The sequence below is a fragment of the Prunus dulcis genome, chromosome 7, assembly GCF_902201215.1.
Source record: "Prunus dulcis chromosome 7, ALMONDv2, whole genome shotgun sequence".
NCBI lineage: Eukaryota > Viridiplantae > Streptophyta > Magnoliopsida > Rosales > Rosaceae > Prunus > Prunus dulcis.
The window spans coordinates 3,455,899-3,478,996 of NC_047656.1; the positions used below are offsets into that span (position 1 = coordinate 3,455,899).

General features: G+C 39.8%; 1 protein-coding gene and 1 long non-coding RNA gene across 3 annotated transcripts; one reads left to right on the top strand and one right to left on the bottom strand.

The window, feature by feature from the left end:
- Positions 1-3,868: 3,868 nt before the first annotated feature.
- On the top strand, positions 3,869-7,663 carry LOC117635200. The gene has a single exon (XM_034369550.1). The coding sequence runs from the start codon at positions 3,869-3,871 to the stop codon at positions 7,661-7,663; it is 3,795 nt and encodes a 1,264-aa protein (XP_034225441.1).
- Positions 7,664-14,960: 7,297 nt separating this feature from the next.
- LOC117633885 lies at positions 14,961-17,052 on the bottom strand. Of its 2 annotated transcripts, XR_004586717.1 has the most exons (4): positions 16,992-17,052; positions 16,289-16,763; positions 15,898-15,954; positions 14,961-15,385 (listed from the first exon to the last, which is right to left on the bottom strand). It is a non-coding gene; the product is annotated as an uncharacterized LOC117633885 (long non-coding RNA). The 2 variants fall into 2 exon arrangements; XR_004586716.1 differs by lacking the exon at positions 16,992-17,052 and having other exon boundaries at positions 16,289-16,920.
- Positions 17,053-23,098: the final 6,046 nt, after the last annotated feature.

The window sequence follows — 23,098 nt, forward strand, 5'->3', positions numbered from 1 at the left end:
TGTAGACAAAGAAATTTTGGTGCAATAAATTCCATTGGACAAGAAAATAATTAGGGTTCGGTGGATTAAATCGTGGGCCCCGTAATTCACCCATGTGGCGTGTGACTCATCAAAATTGGATTAGTTGTCAAAAATGACAAATGGCGACATCCGACGGAGTGCATCAAGCGGTTCAAGATGAAGACAAAATTAAAGGAAAGAATCTTCTGTGATTGACTTTGATTTAAATCAAATATTAATCAGGTTAATCAATTGAAGATAATCTGGTTAAATTGCCAGATTATGGGAATTGATTTAAATCAAATCAGAATCCCACAAAACAAGGTTTTAAATAGGGAAAGTTATTTAGGTCAAGCATCCTACAAAAGCCTATAAATAGGAGGCCTCAAGAAGAAAGAAGGGGTCAGAAAAACCTAACATTCAGAAGAAACAGAAAACTCTCTGCATTCTTCCTCCACTTTGGAAGAGCCACCAAGCGTAACAAATACGTGCCGGTTCCTCCACCCTAGAAAAATCCCAAACACCAAACAAGCTTCGTGCTACCCGTTTGATCAAGATCAAGTCTCTACGACCCTTGTATCAAACACATATTTTCTTTAAACACTTTGGAGATCGAATCAGAGGATTCAATACAAAGATTGTAACTCTAAATTTCATTAATACAAATATTATTTTATACACGTGTTCTTGTCTCATTTGTCGCAGGAAATTCGTGTTTACAAATTTGGCATGCCCAGTGGGACCATCTCTGCCTCTCATCTCTTTTTCCAGTTCCAAAATCAACCAACACGCCAAAAACGATGGCCTCTAAGAAGATTCAAACTGCTCCTACCACGAAAGGGAAAAGTGTGAGCGCCTCATTCTCAAGCGGAGATTCTGCTGGGGTAGTCACCCGGAGCAAGGATAAGGTGATATCCGCAACTCAACATGTTACTTCTATACCGACTTAAGCCAAGGCGAAAGATGTTCACCAAAGGCGCTAACCGGTTATCAATTTGGCCTGATTGGGGCAAAAGAAGAATACCTCTCAGGCAGATGAGAGAAATTCTCGGAGTGAAGAGAGGAGTTTTTCGGGTTCGAAGAATTCAAGAGAACTCTTACTCTCGCCTGTTTCAGACGCTGACTCGAGCACAGGCTCATACCATGGATCCCCGCCTGACGATCAACAGAAGAAACTTACCTCGGCGTCCGTAGGTGAGTCTTATTCTATGGCTATGCAGGTCATGGTGACGGGAGCTATGTCTATTGAAGAACAGCTGGCCCATATGAGTGAAGCGGTCACAAAACTGACTAAGATGGTCGAGGAGAAGGATGCGCAGATTGCTTCTCTCATCAACAAGTGGGAAGCGCATCAGGATAAGGAGCCTGGTCAAGACGCACACAAGAAAGCACCACATCATGAGGCTAAATCCAGTGAGAAAGGATTGGGTCATGAAATAGAGTAGGGTGAGAAGTCACACGAAAAAGTTGACGCTGCCTCGGTGGGTTCTTTGTCGGTCCAACAACTGGACATGATCGCGAACACCATCAGGGTTCAATATAGAGCACCTTCTCGAGACACGCTCATGTATTCTAAGCCATACACTAGGAGGATAGACAACTTGCGGATGCTAACAGGATATCAACCTCCCAAATTCCAACAGTTCGATGGAAAGGGCCACCTAAAACAATTGCACACTTCGTCGAAACATGCAATAATGCCAGGACAGAGGGTGACCACCTGATGAAACAATTTGTTCGTTCCTTGAAAGGAAATGCATTTGATTGGTATATAGACTTGGAGTCCAATTCCCTTGACAGTTGGGATCAGATGGAGCGAGAATTCTTGAACATATTCTATAGCACTCGTCGCACTGTCAGTATGATGGAACTCACAAATACCAAGCAATGGAAAGATGAACCTGTCGTCGATTACATCAATCGATGGCGCTCGTTAAGCCTGGATTGTAAAGATAGGCTTTTGGAGTTATCGGCCGTTGAGATGTGCATTCAAGGAATGCATTGGGGGTTACTTTACATTCTACAAGGAATTAAACCCCGCACGTTTGAGGAGCTAGCCACTCGTGCCCATGATATGGAGTTGAGTATAGCTAGTCACGGAGGAAAGCATGAGCCCGTCATGGAGCAAAGAAAGGAGAAAGTCTTTGGACAAAAGACAGATAAGCCTGTCAAGAAGCCTAACAAGGAAGCAATGACAATAAACACTGTCCTTGTCAAAATCTCCACCCGAGACAAGAAGAAAGAAGTCAAAAGGATGGAGCCATCTCGAGAAGTGGATAGACGTTGACGCACTTTGAAGGAGTTAGAGGAAAAAACATACCCCTTTCCTGACTCCAATGTAGCAGGTATGCTCGAGGACTTGCTTGAAAAGAAGGTGATTGAATTGTCGGAATGTAAGCCGCCTGAAGAGATGAATGAGTTAACGACCCTAAGTTTTGCAAATACCACCGAATTGTCAGCCATCCGATAGAGAAGTGCTTCGTGTTGAAGGAGCTAATCATGAACTTAGCTAGGCAAGGAAGGATTGAGTTGGACGTTGACGAAATCGCAGATGCAAACGTTGCCACAATTGTGTTTGGATCCTTCGATCCGGTGCCGCTGCCCGCATTGTCGAAAAGATTGGAATTCCAATCAACAAGGGGCATACACCAGGTGACTGATCCGTGCACAGAAGAAGTGGCGGGCCAACCGAACAATCAAGGTGGTGATGGCTTCATTGGTGATTCATCTTTCGATGACAATGAAGGATGGACGCTCGTTACCCGGCGAAAACCTCGTACGAAGCGCATTCCTCAATGATAAAATACTCAATCAAAGAGGAAGCGGCGAAAAAGGAGTTCGCACAAACGCTCTAAAACCAAAACCAGAATAATGGTGAAGAGAGATTCTGGCCAAGAAAGTGGACCACTAATCCAAGAACCACGAATTCCAATTACGCTAGAAGAATACTTTCCCAAAATGTTCTTCGTAAGAGGACCAACGGAGACTGTTTATATGACAACTTGCTATCAAGTAGATGACGAAGATGTCTCGGAAGGAAGATCGGAAACTCATGAAGTACAAAAGGTCCTGACACAAGTAGAAGATTCACCATCGCACTTCAATATTGAGGAAGTGGTGGAACTTCCTGAAGCAATACGCATAGCATTGGTAAAGACGTTGATGGATCTCAATATTCATCCAAATCAAATAAGAGAGGCCAAAAAATTAGAGCCTGAGTCTTAAGGCCGTGCTATCTGTTGTGCGACATGTGCTTCCATCACATTCACCGATGAAGATCTTTTGTTAGGGTCCAAACCACACAACCGTCCGCTTTTCGTGTCCGGGTATGTGAGAAAACAGAAACTTAGTCGCATGCTCGAAAGGTTCAGTCGTAAACATAATGCCTAAGTCCACAATGATAAAGTTAGGCATCACTGTGGACGAATTGCCTCAACGTCGTCTCATGATTCAAGGCTTCAATCAAGGAGGGCAAAGAGCCATGGGCATGATCAGAATTGAGCTCGTGATAGGTGACTTAAAGTCAAACACCCTATTTCACGTGATTGATGCTAAGACTTCCTACAATCTTCTCTTAGGAAGGCCGTGGGTACGTGAAAATGAGATAGTGCCTTCAACTTTACATCAATGTTTCAAATTTTACAGAGGTGGAGTGAAGAAAATCTTAGGTGATGTCAAACCATTTACAGAAGCCGAATCCTATTTCACTGACCCCAAGTTCTACATCGATGAAGACGTGGCATCTGAAGTTATTCCCATTGAGGTTCACTCAACTGGCCAGGCCATACCAAGAAAAGATGAGCAGTCCAAGTGCCTTTCCGCTGAAGAAAATGGCGATAACAAGCCAAAAAGCACTGCCTTTGGATAAATGGGATCACCACAGATAGATTCACAGAAGGTATCTATTCCTGTTCTTCGTTATGTCTCATCATCCCGAAGGAAGGAAGGTCAATCCCCATTTGGAGAAGAAGTGAAACCAAGGAAGTTAGGGAAAAGTGACATGAAGTTCTTGAAGGAGTTTACAACCATGCCTTTACCCAAGTTGAGCAATTCAGATGTGTCGAAATCTTCAGTACCAAGGTTCGTCAGACCATTACAAGATGCAACAAGACGTGAATATCTTCCGGTCAAAAGAACTAAAGAAGGTTTTGATCCTAATGCTTATAAGCTCATGTCAAAATCAGGTTACGACTTCGGCTTGTCTTCCTCGCTAGGAGAGCTCAATCCTGATGTCACAGGAGAAAGGACACATGGCCTTAGCGAAACCCAAAAGAAGTTGAAGGAGCAGGGTTACACAATCGGCTCAGCTAGAACAGGCCTAGGTTTTACTCCTGTCCCACCTGTTAAGATTTCTGCCAGAAGAAAAGAAAAGAAGGCAGAAGTTCAACACATCAGTGTCGAAGTGGTTGAGGAGGAAGAAGAACCAAAGGCTATTAAGAGAGCCTCAGTGTTCGACCGTTTAGCCAACCCTACTCAGCGGACCTCAGTTTTTGGCTGCATCAAAGAATCGACATCACGACCTTCTGTGTTCAAGAGGATATCTAGACATCAGAATCAAAGGGGAATTCAATCAGCTCCGCACAGATCAGCACTAGAAAGACTCGGAGTTCCAAGCCAACCGTCTGAAGAGAAAAGCCAGCAAGAGTTGGAAAGTGGAGTTCTTGTTGATTCAACGGAAGATAATGAAATCTGGAGCCTGATCCCGTCACGTATGAAACGTCTCTCAACACTAGACGTTACTTCAGGTGACCAACTCAAAGTGAAACGACGAACAATCATACAAACTCGGAAAGCTTTAAATCAACAAAATGAAGGTGATGATGAAGAAGTAGAGATTCTAGCCGTTCATCATGTTACGATTAAAGAGCTCGATGAAGAGGAACCTTTCGAGGATGAGGTTCATGACGCTCCTGCTGCATTAGAAGATGGGGGCCAAGCGACTGTTGATGAATTAAAAGAGCTCAACTTGGGCACAAATGAAGACCCAAGACCTATCTTCGTTAGGGCACTTTTGAATCCTAGCGAAGAGGAATCATATCATCAGTTGTTGCTTGAGTATAAAGATGTCTTTGCTTGGACGTATAAAGAGACGCCAGGCCTCGATCCGAAAATGGCGGTTCACCATCTTGCAGTCAAACTTGGAACGCGTCCAATCAAACAAACTCAACATTGCTTCCGTCCGGAGCTCTTAAGTCAAATCGAAGCCGAAGTTGACAAGTTGATCGCCGCCGGATTTATTAGGGAGATGAAATACCCAACATGGATAGCGAACATTGTTCCGGTGAAGAAGAAAATCACTGGACAAATTCGTATTTGTGTTGACTTCCGAGACTTAAACGAGGCTTGCCCGAACGATGACTTTCCATTGCCCATAATTGAGCTCATGGTCGATGCAACCACAGGTCATGAAGCCTTATCTTTCATGGATGGCTCATTTGGATACAATCAAATAAGAATGTCGCCAGAGGACGAAGAACTCACAGCCTTCCGCACTCCAAAAGGAATTTACTGTTACAAGGTGATGTCATTTGGCCTCAAGAATGCAGATGCGGCCTATCAACGTGGAATGCAAAAGATCTTTGGTGACATGCTTCACAAGAATGTCGAGTGCTACGTTGATGACTTGGTGATCAAGTCAAAAAGAAGAGAAGATCACTTGAAAGATTTGAGAACGGTGTTTAACAGATTGCGGAAGTACCAACTCAAGATCAACCCTTTGAAGTGTGCTTTCGACGTCACGTCAGGTAAATTCCTTGGTTTCATTGTTAAACATCGAGGCATCGAAGTAGATCATACTAAGATTAAAGCCATCCGAGATATGCCCGAGCCAAGAAATTTACGTGAGTTGAAAAGTTTACAAGGACGACTCGCGTTTATTCGGCGATTCATCTCAAACTTAGTAGGGAGGTGTCAACCATTCAGTCGCCTAATGAAAAAGGATGTTCCATTTGTTTGGGATGAGACTTGTCACAATGCCTTTGAAAGCATAAAGAAGTACCTATCGAGTTCACCACTATTAGGAGCTCATATTCCAGGCAAACAACTCAAATTGTACATTGCGGCTCAAGAAAGGTCAATCGGAGCCCTTTTAACGCAAGAGAATGAGTCACACAAAGAGCAAGCACTCTATTATCTAAGCCGAACGCTTGCTGGTCCCGAACTAAATTACACGCCTATAGAAAAGACGTGTCTTGCACTTGTTTTTGCTATCCAAAAGTTAAGGCACTACATGCAAGCATTCACCGTCCATCTAATTGCACGAGCAGACCCGGTGAGGTACGTTATGTCAAAACCAGTCTTGACGGGGCTTTTGGCCAAGTGGGCGTTACTTCTCAATCAGTATGAAATCATCTACACTCCAGCAAAGGCGGTTAAGGGGCAAGCTGTTGCAGACTTCCTAGCCGATCATCCAATTCCAGCAGACTGGGAAATTTCAGATGACCTACCCGACGAACAAGTCTTCTTCGCTGACGTTTCTCCTGCTTGGATGATGTTCTTTGATGGATCGGCTCGTAAAGGCGGGACGGGGGCTGGCGTAGTCTTCGTATCACCCGAGAGGCACGTGTTGCCTTATTCATTCTCCTTAAGTGAACTTTGCTCGAACAACGTTGCAGAATACCAAGCTTTGATCATGGGCTTACAAATGGCCGTGGAGATGAAGATATCGAGCTTAGAAGTATATGGTGACTCCATGTTAGTGATCAACCAACTGCTGACTCACTACGAAGTTAGAAAGGATGATCTAATTCCATACCACCAATTAGCCACACAGTTACTAGAAAGCTTTGACTTCGTGACGCCGGAGCATGTGCCAAGAAAAGATAACCAAATGGCAGATGCATTAGCCAACCTTGCCGCTACATTGGCATTGACAAAAGAAAAAGCAATAAATCTTCCAGTTTGCCAACGTTGGGTCGTTCCATTAACGCTTAGGACATCGCAAGAAGGAGTCAACGTTATCTCGGTACTGTCCATTGACGTTGACGACTGGAGACAACCTTTAATTGATTATCTTGAGCATGGAAAACTGCCAGATGATTCAAGACATCGATCAGAGGTACGACGTCGGGCACCTCGATTCATTTATTACAAAGAAATTCTATACCGTCGTTCATTTGAAGGCGTATTTCTAAGATGCTTGGACGAAGAAGATGCATTCAAAGCAATGGAAGAGGCTCACTCAGGAATTTGTGGAGCACATCAATCAGGGCCAAAGCTACATTTCCAAATAAAAAGAATGGGCTACTATTGGCTGACTATGGTCAAGGATTGCATGGATTATGTGAAGAAGTGCAAAGCATGTCAATTCCATGCCAACTTTATCCACCAACCGCCGGAGCCGCTACATCCTACAATTACTTCTTGGCCATTTGATGCGTGGGGTCTTGACGTGGTGGGACCAATAGCACCTAAATCTTCCGACGATCATTCTTACATCCTTGCAGCCACAGACTACTTCTCAAAATGGGCGGAAGCTGTGCCTCTAAAGGAAGTGAAGAAAGAAAATGTGGTGAGCTTTATCAAGGTAAACATCATTAATCGGTATGGTGTGCCACGCTACATCATCACAGATAATGGCAAGCCATTCTCGAATCGGTTGATGGATAATTGTGTGAAGACTTTGGTTTCAAACAACGCAACTCTTCAATGTACAATGCACTAGCCAACGGTCTTGCGGAAGTGTTCAACAAAACTCTTTGCAGCCTGTTGAAGAAAGTTGTTGGAAGAACCAAGAAAGATTGGCATGAAAGGATAAATGAAGCATTGTGAGCGTATCGGACGACATACCGGACACCTACTCAGGCTACACCATACTCACTCGTGTATGGCGTGGAAGCAGTCTTGCCTCTAGAAAGTCAAATTCCATCATTGAGGATGGCCGTACAAGAGGGATTGACTGATGAAGAGAATGCAAAGCAACGTCTCCAAGAGTTAGAAGCACTAGACGAAAAGAGACTCAAAGCGCAACAACGCTTAGAGTGTTATCAAGCTCGGCTTTCGAATGCTTTTAACAAGAAAGTTTGCCCCAGATCTTTTCGGGTGGGAGATCTTGTCCTCGCATTACGTAGACCTATCATCACAACACACAAAACCGGAAGCAAGTTTACTTCGAAATGGGATGGGCCCTACGTAGTATAAGAAGTATACACAAGTGGCGCTTACAAGATTGTAGAGGAGGATGGTTTAAGAATTGGCCTTATCAACGGAAAATTCTTGAAACGATACTATGCATGAAGTGACAGCTAGCTCCTGGCCCGCATGAGCTTAAACTGCATACGGCACCCAAAAAAAAGAAGTGGCTCGTTGGATTGAAAACCCAAAAGGGCAATCTAAACCAAAAATTAGAGCACAAGAAAGTCCGTTGAACTGAAAACCCAAAAGGGCGGTTCAAGCAAAAGTTAGGACACCAAAAAAAAAAAAAAATCCCTTGAACTACGTGATGACTTGATCTCTTTTCATCGAGGGTACGTAGGCAGTTTGGACAAATAATTCCAAGTTTAGTCACATCAAAATAAAAACAAAGGGTTTCCCCCCATCAATCCGAACCATTCGCAAAATATAATGAAATAAGAAAATGCTTTTATTTCATCATGAAAGTTAACTAGTAGACATCAACACTTTGACAAGTTCGAAGAGAAATATAAATAAAGCAAAAAAAAGTTTACAAAAAAAAAAAATTTGCTATTCCCAAGACAAATCCTTGAAGCCGTTACGCAGTCTCTCAAAGGAAACTCGTAATGTATCTAAAGTCTCGGCATCTGCAGCTGATAGTACAGGAGCTCCTTCAACTGCAGTCTTATCCTCTCTCAAGCGGGTGACCTCACCATGATGATAAGAAAGTTGTGCATCACTCTCTGAAAGTGATTCGTTTAGTTGACGCAATCTTAACTCCAATTGTTCTTGTTCCCTCTTCAACTCCTTCATACGCGTATTGGCAGATTGAATAGACTTAAGTATAGAAGACTGTGAACTTCTTCAGCTTGTTGCAGAGCCAAGGCAATAGAAAGTGAAGAGTCAATTGTGGCTAAACGATCGCTCTGAGCCTCGGGAGACAGCTTTTGGGAGTAAGTAGAGTGTGCAGAATGATAGTCAACTACAGTCACCATAAGTGCATCGATCATAGCTTGTAAAGATGAGACGCCCGCCCCTACATTGTCAAGGGTAGTCATCAACTTGCCAAGCTCATCTTTGAATGAGGGAAGCCTTTCCAATCAAGCCTTCAAGATTATGCTTTTTACTTGGTTTCCTAAAACGGAGATTACTTTGCGAAGGGTTTTGTCTGCAACACCTAATTTGGGCTCCCCACATGACATTTCAGAAGTGGATGCATAATTAGCCGGCTTTAATAAATGTTGCTGTGCAAGCGAACCTACATTGACCGACGAGTAATGGTTAAGCAAGAAGAATCACAGATTTCTAAATACGAAGCGTGATAAAGATTGGCATTGTACCTCTTAGGCTAACACCTGAATCACTTATTGGGCGCAAAGCATCATCTTCCTCTTCGATAGGCAAATGATTAAATGGTACAAGCTCAGACACAGTAGGGACATGATGCACTACTTCTCCCTAAAATATATATATATATATATATATATATAATTAATTTATATATATATATATATGTATTAAAAAAAAGGAGGCTCAATGCGAAATAAAATACATACCTCATTCATTAGAACCAATTGTGAAACAGCAGGCACATCACAAAAAAATGTGTCATCAAGTGGGTATGCCGCGTCCAAATCGCAATAGAGAGGTCCGACACTTGTCTTCTTATGCCTAAAGTTGACTTCACTGTCTTCATTGCTACTTATATGCCCTCGCTTCAAATTGCGAATTCGTCGACCGAGGGGAATGAAATCTTCTTGAGAATCTGCTACGCTTTCTGTTTCTATTTTATTATTAGGGACTCGAGTTGGAGGAACATCAACTGGAGGTGGGTGTTGAACTCGAGGTGCGGGAGTAGTAGAACTACCTTTAAATTTTGTATGAACTTAGAGTGCTCTACCATGGGTGAGTTTATCATGAACTAAAACTTCATTGCCATGAGACTTAAGAGCTTTCGGTTGAGAAAGCGACGACGACTTGCCTATAGTTGAGATTGTCTTTGATTTCGTCGATTCAAAGCGATGCACCTTCGACCACCAAATAACATAATCGGATGTAATCTCAAACTCTCGAATATTGTCCTTAGTAGGTAGGGTTATTGTAGATGCACTGCCAATCTTCAAACATGATTTCCAATGTGAGTACACTGATAGCACAGTCCCATTCCGGACGTCATCTTTAAGTTCTCCTGGCACATGTTGTACATAACAAAATTGTCTACTGAACCTGTGTGGGCTATAAGGTTGGATGACTCAGTAGTTTTCCTGTCGTAGAGAAACGAATCCCGAACGAAGACATATCAAATACTCAAAGTCTTCTTTAGAAATATGATCTTCATCAGTCAGTTGTTTGCATTCTGAAAACACTCTTGCTAGACGGCTCATTTTCACTTTACCACAAGTCCGGAACAAAGCACGAGCTGTCGAATCTTCAAAAAATTTTGCCAAAAGTCTTCCTGAGAACCTTGCCATAATGGGAATGGACTTCTCAGAAGATGATGTAAAATGTGTGTCGAAGTATTCACCCAACCACCCATACACATAATGGAAAGGTAGAATAGTTGTGCAATTTCCTGGATCATCTGCACTAGAAATATCGTTCAATCCCTTGTAAATGCTGGCCAATACTGGAACTGCTAGGCTAAATGATACACCGTGCGCCATTCGACTAGCAACTTTGAAAACCCCTGGTCTGATCAAAGTTACGTCATCTTTGGGAAATGCAAATTTGCACAACCAGCAAGCAAGGAATGCAGCCAAGTAGGATCTATCCAGGTCTTCATCAGCTATACCCAAATCTTCAAAAACCCCTTCCTCTTCCTCAGTGTGTTTCAGTGCCGCCGCAATGATACCAGACGGATCAGAGTCTTCCTTTGGCTTTTGTGACTTTTTCCGTACAATTTTCCTTGAAGACTTTTTATACCTGAATGGCCCTCGATACCAGTACTTTATCCAAGCAGTCATTCTCACTCCAGATTTTCCTTTGGAGTCCCGTAAAATTTTGTGGTACGCTAAGAACAAGTAGCGACAAATATGTGGGATATAAGACACGCCTTTATGATCCTTCCTGTTAAGACTCTCAGTGGTTGGAATAACCTCATCATAAAATCGACCTGTAATAGAGAGACCGCCGATTTCATGAAGATCCCAAAGGAAAATAGACATTTCTCCTTGCGATGTATGAAGAGTATTTGTCTCATGACACCAGTACTCGCGAAAGGCTTGAATGACTGGAGCGTGTCGATCATAGCTAAATAATGAGGCAAACACTGCATTATATAGACCGACGCTCTTAAGAACCTGGGTATTTCTACTTAGCACATCTTCAAGCCATTCCCAGTAATACTTGATAAATGTAGATTCATCAGCCGTCGGAAGAACAAAACCCCAATTCATTGCCACATTTTGATGAGTGCATCAAAAGGTTCAAGATGAAGACAAAATTAAATGAAAGAATCTTCTGTGATTGATTTTGATTTAAATCAAATATTAATCAGGTCAATTAATTGAAGATAATCTGGTTAAATTGCCAGATTATGGGAATTGATTTAAATCAAATCAAAATCCCACAAAACAAGGTTTTAAATAGGGAAAGTTATTTAGGTCAAACATCCTACAAAAGCCTATAAATAGGAGGCCTCGAGATGAAAGAAGAGGTCAGAAAAACTTAGCACTCAGAAGAAACAGAAAACTCTCTGCATTCTTCACCCTACTTTGGAAGAGCCACCAAGCACAACAAATACGTGCCAGTTCCTTCACCATAGAAAAATCCCAAACACCAAACAAGCTTCGTGCTACCCGTTTGATCAAGATCAAGTCTCTACGACCCTTGTATCAAACACATATTTTCTTTAAACACTTTGGAGATCGAATCAGAGGATTCAATACAGAGATTGTAACCCTAAATTTCATTAATACAAATATTATTTTGTACACGTGTTCTTATCTCATTTGTTGTAGGAAATTCATGTTTACACACCCTATTTGGAACCACTTTTGTTCTTGTACCTACCTCGAAAAATGACCGGAAGTGGCCGGAATCTCATCCCGAAATCAAGTTTTGGGTTATAAATCGAGTTGCCTACACTAGAAATTGATCAAATCCTACCCAACCATCAGCTAGAACACATTGAAAGGATGGAAAAATATACCAAATTTGAAGAAAATGATGGCCGAAGGTGTCCGAACGAGCTCCACGAAATTCTGTCAAAAACTGTCCAAATTGCCACGTTTCGTGGCGGTTTTCGGCGACCAAGATGGCTAATAGAGGCTGAGATGGGCTGGGACTGGAAGAGGGAAGTGTGGTGGTTCTAACGGGACTGGTCTTCCTTCGATTGGTGGCCGGAGTTGAGAGATATCACCTTTGGAAGTCAGCTGGTCGAGCTGCCAAACTGCATAAAATCTGGGTTTTATAAAAAAACTGAACTTCAAATTATTTACGGTTATGCTAATCGTCATTTCTTCGTTACAATCCCGATTCGAGTCCACTACATGTCTACGGACTCGTTTCGACGTGCTCTACGCCATGGTCCAGTCGAAATTTCTAAATTCCTTCCCGAACTTAAAATGATCTTTTTGCCCCTTCTTAATATTAAATAATATTTTAATTTCTCAAAAACCTTAATTAATTCAAATCCTTTTATTTTAATGTTTATTTCAATTTATTCCTCATTTAAATTTATTCTTACTTTAATTATTTTAACACTTTTTCAGACCAAGATGTAACAATTTTTCCAAAGTCTCTCCAGTCAACAAGTCACCAATTTCTCTAATAATTTATTATAGGGGCAAAATTATCTTTTCCCAGAATAAATTAATAACTAAAAATTAATTTAGGATAGGGTTGTTACAAAGTGACTCACGAATGTCCTCCAACTAGAATTACTCCAAAATTCGTCCATTTGATTATGTTTTGCTCTAGAGGAAGTCGAAAGTCCTATATTGAAAATATAATTCAAAGTATCAAAATTCTTCCAAAATATACTAAGAATAAGATTAAATATATAATATAAAATATACCCATCAGTCATATTGACCATTTGTGTTGATTCATATCTTTCTACATAGAACTATGCTTTTACCGTTCAAGAAATTCACTGATATTATTGGAAGATATCATTCAATTATATCTACCAAGGTCGGGAATAAATTTCCGGGTCGCTAGCGTTCCCTTTATGTTGGGGAATATATTCAGTACTGAGTCGATATAAACATTAGAGAGGTTTACTTTTACATGTTATCAGGAGAGCTTGATCTATTGGATTGCCACCTGATTGAGGTTATGCTTCAGTCCATGGAGTGAGCTTCTTAAACCAAAGTGTGGATTACTTTTGTGGATTTAACGTGCAAACATTTTTAAAATCTTAAGAATAAGTATGAAAACAACTTTAACAGATGTCCGTTGTAACATTGTTTAATGATCAATATGACAACCTGTGCAGTTATGTAGCATGTTCTGTTTGTGTAGCACCTACAAGACCCGTCTTAGCCTACTGCATCTCTGGACTAAAGTTTTGAGGAACTTGAAGGTTATGATTTGCTAACCACATATTATTGAAAAGGAAAACAAATATAAGAGTGAATTTATATCATAGTAATGCTAAAGTACTTTTTTGAAAAGCAGCATACCAAACCAGGCTTTATTGTCCAAAAGTCAATGGAGAAGATTGCATATTGTTAGTTATTCCGAAGAAGTACTTGGCTCTTTTTTATGGGTCAATTGTACAGTATTTACAGCAAATATAAGTACATTATTTATATAAAAATTATGCAGTATTTATAGAAAATATGGGTACATTATTTATACACATAAAAAGGTACAGTATTTTGTAATTGAAATTTGTTTTAAATTTTCAAAAATTAAAGATTGATACTAAGAATTTTGGAATTTTGAGTTGATGAAAATTGGAATAGATTGAGTGAATAAATGAATTACAAGCATTTCTGAATTGCAAGAAATAAAAGAGACGAAGGGTACAAATTGATTGATAACTGTTGGGAAATTGTACAAAAATTAATCCAGATGTTTTTTATAGGGAAAGAGAAGGGATTGTGATTACATAGGTTTTGGGGAAGGAAGAAGAAAAAAAGAAGAAAATAATAAGACGTTAACTTCTCTGTTAGTTGGGTTATGGCATTTTTTTCTATTTTAATTATGACTAAAAAATTAGGTTTTTGTTTCAAGGATAATGTGTCAACTTTTAAGTCTCTTATATTAAATTTTAATGAGGTGGCGTTTGGAGGACAAAAGTCATATAAATCTTAAAAGAGAAAATCAAAGCAGAGGATCCGTTCACACTAAAAACATGCAGGATTTCAATGACTCTAACTTACGAGATCCCAATTTGCTCAATGCTTTGTTCACTTGGTCCAACCTTACAGCCGGTGCTTTGTACAAAAGGGTTGACCGTTTTCTTTGTTCTGTGATTGGGAAGCTCGTTTCCCTTTCGTTCGTCACAAGGCACTCTTCAGATCATTGTCCTATTGAACTGGACACTTCAAAATTGAAGTGGGGCCTTGGTCCTTTTCGGTTCAAAAATACGTGGCTGGAACATCCTTAGTGTATGGGAAAGAGGAAGCAAAGCACAATCTCCAGAGGAGAGGTTGAAGAGAAAGAGGGAGAGCATCTAAAGTTGGATAATGGCGGACTCGCTCGTCCAAAAGAGGGACATCATTATTTAGCATTTTCAGTTTGTTAAAGTTTTTTACTGCCAACAGTGGCACGCCTTCGCAATTGCAACAAGCAGCCTCCATGGCCAAACCCCATGCGAATGGCCGGCAGGTCCTTTTCGGGGTAAACAGTTTGACAACCACCTTTGATTTCATTTCAGACATTCAGAAGGCACTAGCTAGGATAATGTAAACAGATTTTATTTAAATAGATTTTAGAAAAAGCTGTCAACCAAACTAAAACAGCTGCACAAACAATAGCACGAACAAAGCTGCATAAACAATAGACTTTAGTCATATGTCTGAACACTGTGTCCTATCACGCGGCTTCTTTCTTGGGGCAGTCTTCACTCTTGTGCTCGTGTTCCTCTTGCCACGGAAACAATACCCATCTAACACGCTCTTTGGGGCAGTCTTCAGTGCTGTGCTGACCAGAAGCACGACAATTCCAACACTTACGAGGAACAATAACTCCTACCCAGTCATCATCACCATGGTGACGGGGCCAACTTTTGCGCCCTTTGGGACATAATTCCTGTACGGGCAAAATGTAGCCGCATGATCCTGCTTCAAACACTCCCTACATTGATGCTGAATCATATCGCCTACACAAGCGTGCGTTTGGGTTATTGTCAAGCATGGTAATCCGATTATGATACCATAAACATGTTTAATTAATAGATAGACAGCTTAGCTGGGCATTAATTCCCAGCAAATGAAATCACACTTGCAAAAAGAACAAATAATAACTAATAAGTTCCTGACATACTTTTTAAAAGACCCAGAAATCCCATCTAAAAATTACGGACAACCAAGAACACAGTTTACAATTTAAAGGCTAGCTACCCAATTTCATAATTTCATCCAAAAATGCATTAAACTATTGTTCTTTAGTTTGTTTGAGCTGAAATTACGGGGTTGGGGTTTAGGATTTTAGAGTATTTTATGGGACGGAGGGTTTTCATAATTTTTGAATGAAATTTGTGGGTCTTTTAAAAATATGTCAGGAACCCCAAAAACGAAGAATAAAAAACATAGCAGATTTGTCCACATTACTAGGGCAGTGAATTTTACAATACTAGATCCTAACTTTGATGAGACAATACCATTACCATACCTTTGTAGAAATAAAACCATTGCCCCTTTCTTGGTTTATTACTGGTTTGCGCTTCCGCTGTTAAATAAATACAGAAAAATTAGTTAGTAAATAATATTCTCGCACATAAATGAAAGGGTTGTTTGCCCTGTATTGAATGAAATTACAACTTTATCCGGTTTTTATCAGACAATTCATTATCTGGTTATTTAAAGTCCAAGTAAACTGCAGATAATCTTCTTCCGAAAATCAGATCTCATCCAATTTACGAATTCCAAAATTGAAATAGGATATTGAAATTCCGATTATTTGGGTCAGGAATTGGAATAGAAATTCCCTTCGAAAACCTTGTTTCCGATCCCAAATATATATAAAATAAAATCAAAATCTTTTGGGTAATTAAATTAATTACCAGTGGTTTGCTTGGATTCTCTAAAACGTCTCCTTATCTCCTTCTCTTCCTTTCTAGCTAGCAGCCATTAAACTACAATACTCATGCTCCACCATACATAGCACGTCGTCACCTTCGTCACTGTCATCACCACTGTCCAAAGGTTCCCATGCGAAATAACCATCCTTAACCCGCATCGTCTCTCGATCCGGTTCGGGCGGGAGCACGCCCCGGATGGGCTCTGTGCTGCACACCTTTTTTCGAATCGGTGCTGTGTTGTAGACCCTTTTTCGAATCAGTACAGGCCGGGTCTCGCCCCGGCTGGACTCTGTGTAGCAGACTTCTTGTCGAGGTCTTTTCTCGGGCTGGGGCTGGACCTGGCTCGATCTGACTAACATCCTCTTTTCAATCATGGCCGGGTGAAAAAGATAAATTGCAGTGGTGAGGGAGGGTTTGGGCTTGCGGTGGAGAGAAAGAGAGAGCGGAAAGCTGGTGCCTGAGTATAGAAAACCTAATTGACATAAGAAATTGAAAACCTAATTGACCTAGGAAATTAAAAACCTAAACATGAAATTAAAACAAAACCTAGTAAGAAGAGGAAAACAAAACAAGTAACTACTAATTTAAAGGGAACTAGAACCCTAGCCCAATTGACTAATGGGCCCAACTAAGAGCTTCATAGATGCTCCTGCATCAAACACCAATGAGAAATAGCACGTCCTACCCAGTCATCATCGCCATGGTGGCCACCCTCCTCACCACAACATCTACAAACTATCTTAATAACTCTATTACCATAAGAGGGTGGTGAAGGTATACATTGGGTTAAAGTAATGCTCACGAAAAAAAAAAAAAAAGGAATCCTAGAAGGTATGTATCAATTCCAATCCAAGTTCCAACGGTCCTCTGTCGTTGAGTTTCTTTGGAGGATTACCAAGCACTCTACGTCCTACCCCTATCTTGGAGGTTGCTGTCACACTACGATTGTTGGGAGACTTGGATTATGCTACTTGGCAGTTGGCACCACAACTTGTGGCAAAATTCTTCTGAGGTTGCTTAGAAACACAGTTCTAGCAACACTTACTGCAATCTTGGGTGTCATTCTTACCAAACTGTTTTCCAACTCGGCTATGGCACACTTGTGAGTCCTTTACACCTATTGGTATTGGAGCAAAACTTGGAACCCAATTTGAGAAATTCTGATCTATTTGGTTGAAGAATGCATCGAGTTCTGCTCTGGTAAAGCCTCCATTGTATCTTGTTGTGTTGAGGTATCTACAAATAAAATCAACATAAAATTAAGCGGACAACAAATTCTGATATTATGTACGTGTACCACATTTACTAATCATATATTATTAAGGAAAACAAATATAAGAGTGAATTATATCATAGCAAAACCTGAGAGTATGCTAAAGTACTTTTTTGAAAAGCAGCAACCAAACCAGGCTTTACTGTCCAAAAGTCAATGGCAAAGATTGCATATTGTGTTATAAAATGAACTGGGATATGTGCGAATATTGAGCTGCACGTAAAGTAGATGAGACACAGCATTTAACGAGGTTCGGCTATGCCTACGTCCTCGGAGAGCAGCATCAGTAACTTTTCACTATATAAAATAATAGGGCTACAACTTTAGTGTTTACAATATGTGTGGCTCACTGAATTTTCTCTCTAGGAGAATTTCTCTCTGCTCTCTTTCCTCTCCACTCACTCACCCTCTTTCTTCCTTCTCTTCCTCTTCTCTGCCTGACTCTCATTCTTCTCTCAATTGGAGGTGTGTATGTAAAGGCACAATAATGTCTTATTTATAGGCTAAGGAAATGATGCCCGTGAATGTGCAATAAACTCATGCACCAAAGTCTACAAACAAATAGTAAGTGGGCTCCACTACTTTATACTTTACAACACTCCCCCTTGGAGACCACAAATAATATGTCAGTTGCTTCATTAGACTTTGCTTGGAGAAAACCTAGTGAGGTAGAAAACTGATGGAAGGAAGAAAGAAGAGTACAACAATCTGTATAGCATACTTCTGGATTAGCTCTCACAGGATCTGTCTCCTCCCCTGATCCATCTTCCATGCTATCACTAGTTTGGGTAGAAAGATCTTTTGGGTGGAGATGATGCAGCCTACAACAATTCCTTCTTAAGTAAATATATTTCCAGTGAGCTATCTCTATGTAAATCATAGAAATTTTTAGATTCTGCATATCTAACAACACTTGGGCTATTTGTAAGTTTACTTGAAAAGAATGTGCCCGTATATGGTTTTATGCAGAGATAGCATCAAATATGTCTTACATCAACCTAATGTGGTGATGAGGAGCTGAGATTTATCTGGAAAATACAATGTCCAGTCTAGTATAAGCAAAAATCTCATTGGCATAATGCTCATTTTTCAAGCCGAGACAAATATTTCTTCAGGAGTTTTAATATGTTGCAAACATATTAATGTACTCACTGAGGCAATTTATGCATATTATTATTGAGTACAGATTTTGTGCTTCAGACACATGTCCACAGACTTGCTTCATGCAATTTCAATCCTTCAATGATTTTATTTAAGGGATTATACTTTATGACACATTATATAGCTTTAACCTAGCTATTTATACATCTTTAGGGAATCGCTTCTGGCAATATGCTCCGTGCATTTAATAACCCTTAAAGATAACATGTTGATCTCCGTAAATGTGCAATAAAGGGGCACAATTGAATCTATAAATATGGAGAAAACCCAACATTCCTTGTTTATGCCAAAAAAACATTGTGTCATACAAAGTAGGTATATTCCCTTTTATTCCGAACACCCAAGTATAACTTTCAATATTAACATCTTTTGGGGTTCGTACTGTGGGTTTGTTCTTTCACGTTCATTCTCATCTATAATGGAATTGCCTCATTCCATTTTGGCCAATGATATTGTCGACATTTAATAATTGAGCGTGGTTCCAATCAACACAGCCCATTGATGATTTGAGTAGCTACTCCAAAATCAAAATTTGTCATTCATCAATTCATGATCCCACCATTCTCATGTGCATGCGCATACATCAATTATAAGTATTTCTTTGCTTTTGGGTACCCAAGCCACTGCAGGGGGCTTTTATTATGTGAGAATGTGGATTATAACCTCCAATGAAGCGTTATTTTATAGTAGGGCGTGGATAATCTCCATTTGGGGAGTTGGAACATTTAGAACTCATATATCTGTCATGCTGCAGGCATGCCACAGATTAATACATACATGTCAATTAATTTCTGGGACTTTAACCCATACAAATTTGCTACGCATTAGGCGTGCACAATATCAATATTGACATGTCAAAGGATTGTCCTTTCGGGACTTCAATCCACATCATTTGCTACGCAACAGGCGTGCATCATATTGATCACTGCTATACCCATATTTTGTTCTTATGGGACTTTAATCGGTGCAGTGTATTATCAATGTATCCAACTTGCAATCTGTAAAATTTGCATTAATAATTCATGGATACATACAAGCCATTCTTTTGGAACGGACTTATCTCCCCATTTTGTTACCTTTCAAGATAAAATATCAAATAAGTATATAAGCATAAAATAACACAAGTATTGCTTACATCCTTAGGTGGGAGAAACTTTTCTCAAGTATCATTCAAGCTTGTATCGGCCCAGTAAATATAAAGTAGCGCTTGATGATCTAGTTATATCCTGTAAGAGCAAAAGTCACAATTCTTCTCTCTGTCAAAAACAAATAACCCTCAGAGTTAGGATCACTGCATGGATTCTTTCTTCGGATGTTCATTCTAAAGAAATAAAATCCCTTATGAACAGAGAGTTATAAAAAGAAAAAAAAGATACAAAAATTGTGATATTGATTGCAAGGTAAGGTAAGCAATCAAGGAAGGAAGCTGGTGGGAGCAGACAATAAGCTCTCATTTCTCCTAGTCTAGAAGGACCTCAGGAGATTAGAGCATAAGGTCGCCTTCGCAGTTCCCTGATGTAGCGGAAACGTGATCAGGGATAGTCTCGCTTCCTGAATGGATGATCAGAGATAGTCTTGTTTCTCGGGCATATTGAGTGCTTACTAATAAGAAAAACAAGTAGATATCGCATCACTAGGTATGGAGAAAATTGGATGTCTTCTGCAAAGAAAATTTTGTTAGTAACACATTTATACACAAATACAAGGAATAGGTAGAACAGGTGAATTTCAAATTAACCATAGGAAAATTGCGAGATTCTCGGGGTACTTTTGAAAAAGTAGCTCCGTGAAATCCGTAAAGCAAGATCGGCTTTGACGAAAATAATACTTGAAAACGCCGAAAGTGCCGACAGGCATTATTAGAGGCCGCGTGAAGTTTTGGAATCTGGGAAAGAAAAAGATAATATGGGGATCAGAGAAGATATTGGGATCCTGGAAATGTTGCCACATTTTCGTCTATAGATATTGCCTTTGCAAAACTTGATTGGAGCAACTGCGTTTCAACTCAACTTCCTTCATTTTCTGAAACTTTAGTTTTTCTAAGACTTTCTTCTAAACCTTCTTAAAATGGCATCATCTTCTTCCTGCCCAAATTATTTCAATTTAAATGATGCTCCCACAACAACCAGTGACGCCAAAGTTTGGCGTCCATCCTTTGTATCCCAAAATCGTCATCTCACAGTTAATGATTCTGTGATGATAAATGATGCTACTGCTGTCATAGTAGCTAGGAATTTCATTACTCCAATGGATGAAATATTGTTAACAGGGAGGTCTGAGGAAGAGGCTATTGATGACTCAATGGCTTTTAGCATTCAAATTGCTGCTTCTGTTTCTAACATGGCTGATCGTTTGCGTGCTAGAGCAAACGAGGTTCAGAAGCTAACAACTGAAAATTCGTCTCTTCAAAGAATGCTTCATGAGTCTCAACATGAGGTTGAGAAACTTAAAGGAGAGAATAATGCCTTGTTGAAACTGGTGAGTTCGTACTCCGTTGATACACTGAGAAGGCTAGACATGCTGCAGGTCTCAAATGAAAGAATTTTGGGAGACCACGAGAGGCTCATGGCTAAGCTTAAGCGGCGCCGTCCTCTTCCTTCAGAGGCTTCCAGAACATAATGTAATTTTATAGATTTTACAGGGGCTGCACCTTCATTGCAGGTGGAAAAAATCTATCTGTTATATGCTCATTTCCTGTTATAATAATTGCGCACATTCTTAAACTTGCACACCTGTGGTTTTTACGTCTTTTCAAAATGACGGTTTGGAACCTTGTGCCTTATAGGTTCAAATAACCACATCGACTCTCCCAAATTTCATATTTCAACGCATGGTAGCCCGGAACTTTTGGCCTGGGCTAAACACAAACTCAGAATTTATTTGCCCTTTTCAAATGGACATGAAATATGGATTGAGTAAAAGCCACGATAATATCGCAATATAGTAGTGAAGAGCATTAACTACTATATACCCACAACCTCAAGTTCGGGATCTCTCATATATTTAGATCCATGGGCTTCCGGCCCAGATATAACAAAATATGTGGGGAGCCTCAATTCATCATTTGAAGTTTATACTGATATTATCTATTTCGCGGTGTATTTTTAACAACCGAAATTCACAAAATATATTTCTTCCTTGAGGTGTCGATTATAACATAATCGAACTTTATTAAATTCATCATTCTCTTATGCCAAAGAAATATGTGGTGTACCACAATTTGCAATAATACCTCAAAGGTTGTCCATTTAACTGTTGGAACTTTAGGTTCTCAACACTGTTAGATTTTGAACTTCAGGCCAAAATCACATATTCTCATGGTATGGATATTCAATCCCCTTAGATTTTGAACTTCGGGCCAAAATCACATATTCTCATGGTATGGACATTTTTACAATTTTCTGTACATATTTCGGGACTTCAAGCCCTTACATAATTGTCCATATTTTGAGGAACTTCTGGCATCTCATTTAATTGCTCATCCATGAGTTTAAGAAACTGCAGGTTCCCTTTTGTATATAGTGACGGTTTACCCAAAATGGTCAATATTTATGCATACGTCACTATTCATATGTATAGTACTATTCATCAAGTCATGAATACATATCTATTCATATGTGCAGTACATTTGCCAGTACAGTTATTATTCATGTGTACGGCACTTTTAATCAATACGGTACTGTTGCATCATCAAAGAACTCTAGGTCCTTATTTACATGTCAAGGATCAAGGATCTTCAAGTCCGATCTCTTGTTTACATGTATAGTACCGGAGAGACTGCCAGCTCTCATATCAATATCATCATCAAGAATCTTCAAGTCCTGATGTAATTGTATGATGAGGATCAAGGAACTTCTGGTCCTGATCTGCATACTATAAAAACTCATCATACAGCACAATTAATCCATAAAATAAATTGCTGGTAAATAAATTACTGGTATGGACGATAAAACCGCACCATACTTTAAATAAATGTAAATGTGCGGTAAAATAAATTCATAAATTAAATTGCTTGATGTATGGACGTTAATCCCGCACCATACTTTAAATAAAATTAAATGTGCGGTAAAGTAAATTCATAAAGTATGAGGGTTAATTCCACATCATACTTTAAGTAAAAGTAAATTTATGATAAAGTAAACGTGCTTGTATGGGCACTAATTCTGCTCCATACATTTAAATAAAAGTAAAGGCGTGGACGATAAACCCGCACCACCCTTTTAAATAAATACTGTTGTATGAATAATAAACCTACATTATACAGTAAATAAATTGTATGGGTAATGAACTTGCACCATACAGTAAATAAAATAGCTGTGGGGATAAAAACCACCACTAAAAATATAGAAGGTGAAACC

Excerpts from the sequence above, each read along its gene's own strand:
- LOC117635200 (XM_034369550.1), top strand. The coding sequence starts at position 3,869 with ATGGGATCACCACAGATAGATTCACAGAAGGTATCTATTCCTGTTCTT.